At 40.8% G+C, this 8,812-nt stretch overlaps 1 protein-coding gene across 1 annotated transcript in view; it reads left to right on the top strand.

Moving 5' to 3' along the window:
- Nucleotides 1–7,941, top strand: part of ASB3 (ankyrin repeat and SOCS box containing 3) — a 112,669-nt gene extending 104,728 nt beyond the window's left edge. The window contains exon 11 of the mRNA XM_019549305.1: nt 6,499–7,941. Coding sequence (XP_019404850.1) covers nt 6,499–6,779 — 281 coding nt within the window. The 3' untranslated portion in view covers nt 6,780–7,941. The remainder of the gene's footprint in view (nt 1–6,498) is intronic.
- The last annotated feature ends 871 nt before the right edge of the window (nt 7,942–8,812 follow it).

Genomic DNA, 8,812 nt, shown 5'->3' on the forward strand with positions numbered 1-8,812 from the left:
GTAAAATAAGTTCCCTTTTCCCCCATGCTGATTGAGGGGGAAAAAACCTTGTTTTATATTTGAGTGAATATGGTAAATATGATTGGAAATACCCAAAGCAAGCATTGGATTGCAGAACCACAAAGTGTTGCATACTTGGCTGAATATATGAGTAAATAGAGTAGGTTGGGAGGCAGGGGGCAAACTTCAAATTAGCCCTGCACCATCCCAGAGTGCCACTCTTAGCCCCTTCCCCTATTGGACCTGTTACCCTGCTGCCCTGCTCTGTGCTCTCTACCCAGTCTCCTGCTCTGCTTTCTGCCTTGTGTTTCCTGTCTGCTCTGTTGCTCTGCTTTCTGTATGCTGCCGTGTTGTTTGTCCCTCTCCGGTCTGCCCTGTGCCACTTGTGATACATGTGCCACAGGTGGGTAACCCCTGAAATAGGTTGTGGTAATGAAGGGAATAAAGTTAACTACTCTAAACTATACACTATAGAGTGAAGCTAAAGTTTGTTGGGAAAAGTATTGCCTCTGTTTGAAAACCATGATAAAAATATAAAAGCAAAGTAGGTATCATTGCACATTGGAGACTGTCCCAAAGAGAAGTGTTTTTTATGTGCTAAAAATACCCAAAGTATTATTTTATAATATCCCGCTGAAAGATATGTTATGGTGGGCTGCTTGCGGAGAACTTTCCATTTTACTTACAGGGCTGTATTGACCTTGTGTTGTAGAATTCCAGCATTACTATCTTGATTTAACCAAGAAAGGAGACTACCAAATATCTGTACGATTACTTCGCAGGGGAATAAAAGTAATTTTGTTCAGTAAAAAATGTCAGTTTAAATGTTATAGTACATGTTTATATAATGGTCAAGGTATTTTATGTTAGTTCATAAAAGTAGGCAGCCCCTTAATTCTTGTGAGCGTGATCCTGAGCTGTTAGTTTGTCAGTTTAATGATGCGTTAGTCTCCACAGTAATACCAAAATGATCCTATTGAAATCAGGCCAGATGCAGTTTCAGTGGTGTTTTGCATTCCACTTGCAACTGTAACAGTGCCATCCAGCCCTTTTGAGCTCAGCATGGGAAGACTGAGAGAGACTTGTATTCAGTACCACATAAAAATTAATTGCAGTAGTTCAACCTCAGTGCTAAGGGAAGAAAAGAAAGGTTACTTGCTGCTAATTGTTTGAGTGTAGAGCTGTTTGTTTTTCAACACCCCCTGTGCAGGCGCACAGTATTTTGAACTTGGAAAGCTCTGATAGAACAGTACTCAAGTGGGCAAGTGTTGCCAAACAAGCATTTAAAAACTGTCTCGGATTCCTGGTGCCTTCTCTTCCCTAGTCACGAGATTGGTTTTAAAACTCATATAATTTTAAAAAATGGGTTTCTTTTACTTTGCCAAGTGGCCTGTGAAGGGTTAGGATTCAGTAAAGAATGATGCTTACTTGAAGGGCTCTGCCACAGCAATTAACATGCCACCACTCCCTCTCCACCAAATATCTGGACCAGTGGAGAGCCCTGCAGGCTAAATGACACAGCCCCATGGGTTGGATTGAGCCTGTGGGCCAGAGGTTGAGCTCCACTGTCCTAGATGAGTATTTCTCAGTCCTGGAGAAAATTCCAGTAACCACCCAAAAAGAAACCCTTGGAAGAACTAATCAAGTAAAATTGCAGAATTGCCTTCTGAAGTGAATATGATTCTTCATTGAGTAAGTAATACATAGCTGGCAATTTCATGATGCCAAGCCAAGGTGTATTATGAAAATATGCCATTGAAGTTGTAGGTTGATTCAGTTGCATGAGATTTGCAACCTGACGGAATGCCAACTAGATTGTGATAAAACTCCTATATAGCTTAACCTTTTTTAAAAAAGCATTAACCAGAACTAGGACTCTTCCATAAAATAAGAAATGAGGGAATTTGGCGCTGTGGATCTCTTGATCTAATAGGCTAAGCAATCTTGGTCAAATTGTTCAGAGGCACAAGACTGGCTTCTGGGATTACTGGTCTCCTAAACTGTGCCTGTCATGTAATGACAAGGTATTGTGTATTGTGAAAGTATGAATCTGCATTGGGCTACTGATTTGCGAGAATTATTTAAGGTTGTCATTTTATCCTTAATGGGCTAAATTTTGCCAAGATCTCCTGGTTTCTTTATTCTTTACTTGCAGCAATACTTCAGAAACAAAACCTTAACTCTGAATTTCTTTGTCTTTGTTGATTTTAGGTGTAGGTGTTTGAACACTAATGTATTGTATGTCATCTAGGTCTTGCATGATAGGTTATTGCCAAACCAGTGCTGCTCCAACAGTACTGGAGCCTGCCCTGTAGGGCCAGCATATTCCCTTGGAGACTAGGTTAAATAACCTCCAGCAACTACTCCTCTTCTGCTCTTTGACCACCTAGTTCTTGACTGTTTGGGAGTCTTCTCCCTAGCTTGCTTTGAGGGCCTTAGGGCTAAAGACAAGCAAAACTCAGGTGCATCTGAACCCCAAGCCCCTGGGCGTGGGGCTGCAGGTAGGATGCCTGCCAAAGGTTTTGGAAACATCTGAAGCTCCAGATGGGTGTGGAGGATGTTTGCCAGTAGTAGGGCCACTTTATGGTTCTGGACTCTTGGATTTGAAATTAGTTTTGGCCAGTTTGGCCTGGGATATGTAAAACAAAAAACCCCCCAAAAACCAAACTTTTCTCATGGACACCAGAAGAGATGCCTCCTACTAGTATATTCAGTTACATGGGCCAATGGACTGTCGAGGAAAGAAGAAAAGGATATGTTATTCCCTCCTCCCACACTAAGCAGAACAGGGAGAGACCTTTCCTTCCTGTTTTGTAGGAAGGACCAAAGGATTGTTGCTATCAGCAAGGCTTGAAAAATGTGCTTTATTCATCCTGACCTGAGAGAAGAGACCGGACAAATAGAGTAAACAAAAACATCTTCAAAGTTAAGACTTTATTTTAGTTATTCATGTTACTGTATTTCATTCCATATTTTTCCTAGCAAAAAGAGAATTTGAAAGTCAGGAGATCCAATTTGTAACACCAGGGGAGATGTTACAGATTGGCTATAGCCTAAGAGGAAAGGGACTTCAGGCAGACCATAGCTTAGGAGTAGGGGACAGCCGTGCAGATAGTTTAGTTTTCCAATTAAAGCAGTGATGTACGTGCACTCTTATATTTTATAAATGTTCTTGTTGCTCTGCCACACTCCTGTTCTTGAGATAAAGGTCATCCAATTACTCATGGAAACCACGTAGCCACAGACCACTCATGGGAGCAGGAGAGAGAAGTTACAGTATGAGATCGTCAGTTGCTAAATAGACAAACAGGGGAATGAAATACCACCTTTTTAATAATGAAAAGGTTATATTAAATTCGAATCTGAAACTGCAGGGTTTTTTCTTTCTTTCTCTGTGGGCCAGGAGATGTACAGTAATGCTTGCGCTCAGATATTTAGTTAATTAAATTAACCTTTACACTTCTCTCCATAACTTGCCCTCTCTCTTTCACTTTATCCAACTGGTAGAAGCGTTCCTCTTGTATTTATGATTCCTTTCCTCCATTTTGCCCTTCCTATTTGAATTTCTTTCATGTTATGATTCCATTTCCCTGACATTCAGCTGTGCTACCTTTTACTGACTCCATTGTTCCACATCTTCCTTCAGCCCCCAAATGTTGTTTAAAAAAAGAAAAAAGTCTGGTGTGCTGACTGACACCTTTTTTTGCTTTTAAAATCTGTCTTAACTTCAATTCAAGCTGTATTTTTTGTTTTTTGTTATTTAAGAGAAGTCAATTGGCTGTGCATGTACATTAAAATAATCTCAAATTCACCCAAGTTTGTTCTCCTGGTGGAAAATTTACCCAGAGCCACATGTACAGACATTTGAATGATGAGGCCCTGAAAAGTAGAGAGTTTGCAATGCTGCAATCTCTAGCCAGGGAGCGGGGCCCTGTACGCACACCTCAGCATGTTCTGCAGGCTTCCTTTGTCTGCCTGGTGATAGATGGCAGTAGTGTGTAGGGCAGTTCTAATTGGTTCGGCAGCCCATGGGCAGCCTGCATTTCTCTGCAGCGCAATGTGAGGATTGGGAAGGGGGTATATTCTGTTCCCTAGTGGGTCAGCAGAGTCCAGCGAGCAACATGCTGTCTCTGTGGGAGGAGGAGGATGATGGAGGACACAAGCCACAGCTTGCATAGACTTGCTCTCCCAGGAGAAGCTCTCTTAGGAGTGATTTAACCTCTTGTTGTTCCCAGGTTGTTTTTTTCCTGCAGCTGCTATTTTTACTCTGGGAGAAAAAGCCTGAACATCTGTGTACATTCATGGTTTCTCCTGAGGAAGCAGTGACTCTCCGAGGAGAAACTGAATGCGTGTATGAGGCCATAGTAACTTTATAGCTAAGATTTGTACAAGCTATGCCTTTTAGGCCAGGTTTCACCTTTCTTCTTGCCATACCCCAACTACTTCAATCTGCTTAGATGTTTTGAAGCTTTGTTCATAAGCCAGGGCAGAAATTTTCTCATGTGTTTTGAGACATATCTGAGACTTGATGGTGTAGCAAGATGGGAAGTAATTTCTTGGGGTTTTTTTTTTACCATTTTTTCCTGACAACTGGGGAAAAAAAACAGCTTGGCTTAGATATTTTACATTTGGTTGAAAATGCTCAGTCTAGGAACATCTACAGACTTCTGGTTGCTTTGCACTGCTGTGATGGTATAAATAAGCATCAGGACCTTGATTGTTTAATAAAGTAATAGGTTTTTAATAAAGATGCTACCAGCACTGCTGGTGAGAAATGTGTGGTTAAAAGGTGATTTTTTTTTTTCTTTTACATAAGATTGAAAAAGAGAAGGGAGTGAAAGAAGACAATTCCTTTATGATGACTTAAGCTAATTAAGTTTCATTGCCATTTCCTTCTTTCTCTTATTTACCCAGACATATTTTGTTATTTCTTCTGTTTTCTGTCTGAGACTGAAAAGGAAAAAAAAAAAGTTCTTACCAAGCCGAGTTGTTCTTTAATATGACAGGGTATTTTTGAAGAAAAATGTCTGGTATTCTTATTTACCATTCAGCATCTTCTGATCATCCTTAATTAAACAGATTTTATAGCCATATTTTAGGTGCAACAAAAAACTAATGTTACATGCCTTTTCAGAATGTGCTATAAAAGAACAAAAATAAAAGGATTAAAGTTGCATTCTAGAGTTTGTATTAAACAGTAAGAGCACAAGGTTCTCTTGTGTCTGTTAGTTATATGTTGTTAGTCACTTGACCTTTGGTCCTTGACTTGAGATGAGAGAGAGAGAAATGTAGAAAGAAGAGAAATTCCCAAAGGGATGGTTTACAGCAGGGGTGCCCGCAGACCTCTTGCCTCTTTTACTTTCTCAGCATGTCTGATCTCTGGTGTCTGCTTCAGCTAGTCTGGGATCCGTACTGCATGCAGTGCAGATCCGTGAGTGGTTGGAACAGGCAGTACCCAGTGCCCACTCTGGGATGCATATTGCACACAGCGCCCACTATGACCAGTCCAGGACCTGTGCTGCATGTGGTGTTTGAGGCGCTGCATGCAGCCCAGGTCCTAGACTGACTGGGTACCGTGTGCAGTGCATTTGGGTCGGGGCAGTTGCTGCGAGCAGTGCACGTCACTCCAGGCAGACTGTGCCACACAGTACCTTTTGCGGTCGCTCTGGGATCTGTGCCACATGCAGCATGGGTTCCAGACCAGCTGGAGCAGCCACTAGATCAGGGTATGCTGGGGGAGGAGGGGTTCACACGCCAGATCCAGCCCACAGACTGGCCCTGTGCTGTGCCCTATGTGGATCTGATTAGACCCAGAGGCAGTACTGGGGGCTGAATTGCAGGGCTTCAGCCAGTGGGCCATTTATTTGACACCTCTGGTTTATAATTTTCTCATTGCACAGTACAATAAATAGGCTAACAGCATAGATTAATGCAATTCCTAGGTGTACTGTACAAAGATGTGATTGAGAATTTTAGTTCATTAAAGGAAAAACGGGCTAGCAATAACCTGAACAATAATAAGAAAAGATGATGGAATCTCATTATCATTAACCATTTTTTACATAGACAATGTTTTCTTTTTTCTTTTTTTTTCCCCTCCCTCTACACTAAATTATTTTTTCTGTTATTAGCCTGGCATTCTTTGGATTAAATTTTCAGTCACCATGTCCCATGACTTTTTCTGATTTCCATCTAGCTGGCTGTTTAGACAAGTGTAGTGAAATGTAGAGAGTAAAGTTGTTTGTTTCCATTGACAGCTACGTATGAACAGAATTAAGTACATTTTATCTCTTGCTGATGCATAGGCATTCTAAAATGCTGGTTCTCTAGTTCTAGACTTCTTTATAAATTGCTACAATTCTATTAGTCTTCTAACAGTGTAGACTTTATTTGGTATTCACTTAGCAAAGGGGAGAAGTCAAAGTGAGGAGAAAACATTAGGCACTGAGTCCCGCAGTTCTGTTTCTCAGTTTGGTTTTTTTATTTTTCATTTTACAGCCTTTATCCCTTCCCTGTCCCACCTTTGTCGCCTTGAGATCCGGTCCCTTTTACAAAGCAAACACCTACGATCTGACAAATTTATCCGTAAGTTGCCATTGCCCACTTGTCTCCAGGACTATCTGCTCTGTTTCGACATACTGCGAATGAATGCCCTTCCAGAAGCAGTGGATGCACAGGGTGAAATGGCTGAAGGAATGCCTTATTCAACTCAATCCAGTTCAGAAGATGCAGAAAGGAAACAAGGAGACAATCGTGCTAGATGTTCACATTGCTTATGACTGGCCTCTTGGACTGTACATTTCACAAGTGTTACTCAGCAGATTCCATAGGAAAACTAATATTTGACGCATATGTGGTACTGTAGTAGTGGGCATTTCCCTGTTGCACCATTGTACTCTGCAGCTAAAGGTGTGTTGCTGGTTATATCTTGTACCCATTTAAAACTTTTAGAAAGCTCATTCTGCTCTTTTTTCCCCTTTTTTTTTAATAAAGATAATAAGTATTCAACTTCTTCCAGGCCCCATAGTGGATGTTAAAATAATGGCCTGATTGGGACATGAGGAATGTTATGCGCCATACCAATGAGCATGGCAAGATGTGCAGTGTTTGGAAGGGAACACAAAATTCCTCTGATTCAAATATGGGACTGCCCTAGGAGAGGACTATGATTGAAGACCCTGGGATTGCACCATACCTGTTCAGATGGTTGGGAAGGGGCATGGGGCTAGCCGGGGTCTGGGACACATGCCACATGTTTAGTTTAAGGTAGAATACAAACCATATACACAAATGTTCCACATTAAATGGAAGCATTAAACGTGGATCCACTTATACCTTATTTGTTATTTTATCACATCATGAGTTGGCTGAATGTTTGGCATGTTACAATTTATGGCATGACTAACACAATTGCACCATAAATATAACATCTGCCAGGACCCATAGGGGCACTATCGCTATATTCAGTGAATAGCTTCTAGATGTCCCTTTTGCAATCTGTCTCACTTAATCACTATGTTCATAGTAATCTTACTTCAAATCTTGCTTATACCAAGCAATACATGCTTGATGGCCAAGAAGCAAATTGTGTTGGTATTGTGTATTTAAATTGAAGGATGGTGTAGGTGAGGCAGAAGTATAAAAACAAGAAAAGTATCGGGAAACAAACTGGATCAAGTGCATTCATTTGTCACTTATTGTTATAATTATCTATCAATAATTAGTTGCTTCTCTGTTGCTTTCTATGAAAAATGTTTTTAGGCTATTCATTTTAATGTAAAAAAATGCATAATTACTTGTTCACAGAAACAGTAATGTCAGTCTCACACCTTCAGTTATATGAAAATGAAATCTTGTTGCTAAAAAAGATATGTGGATCAGTTTTGTATGTACATACTTCATACAGTGGAAAATAAAGTGCAAATATACATATATTGTATTAATATTCAGACTGATGATGCAGTGGACTTTAACTTATGTAAGAAGAGTCTCAGATTTCATGTTCAAATGTATGGAATACTTGCTTTGATTTCTTAATAATCAGAGTACAAGAGAGAGTCAAGTGAAATGATTCCTGTAAATTACTCTAGAAAACATTAGACTGATTTTTGACACACTCAAATTGAAGTACCTGCATTTTAAGCAATCCCATATATACTAGTTACACAGAGGAGTTTAATTTCCATTTTTTTTTTCCTTTCATTATTTTGCAGTCAGTTTTTGTCCTGACTGGCAACACCTTGAGAACTGAACCTGTTTGGGTGCTTCTGGAAAAGGAATGTGAATTCTTGCTGCCTATCCCCACTCCTGATTTCTATACCTTTTATAGCTTCTGTCACCAAAATGCTAATGGTTATATATTCCCAAAGTGGACTGTGATCAGCATGTCTCTCTTTCTCAGTGAGACAAGAATTTCTTAAGGTGGTATTTATTTTTATTGAAGCAACTGCATATTTGGGATAGAGTTAGACAAGTTTTTTAATTCAAGACATTCTCCTTCAGGGGAAATACTTGCCTCTCACTTAATTCCTGGACCATCACGGCTACAACATCACTGTAACACAGGGGTTTTCAAACTGGGGTGTACATCCCTGGGGGTAGGGGCATGAAGGTACATTGTGGGGGTGCAGGCACAAAGTTTGCAAGGAGCTGGCACTGCTGCAGCCTCGTAGCAGGGTATGGGGGTGAGGAGACATGGGCAGGCTCTGCCAATGGGCTGCTATCTCTCTGGGAGCCCAGCGTGGCAGTCGCGCAGCCTAAAGCCAAAGCAGGGCCAAGGCAGGAGGTACTGGGGCTGCAACGGGTGGAGCCC

Source organism: Crocodylus porosus, unplaced genomic scaffold (assembly GCF_001723895.1).
Source record: "Crocodylus porosus isolate Cpor-Errol unplaced genomic scaffold, CroPor_comp1, whole genome shotgun sequence".
NCBI classification, from domain to species: Eukaryota; Metazoa; Chordata; order Crocodylia; family Crocodylidae; genus Crocodylus; species Crocodylus porosus.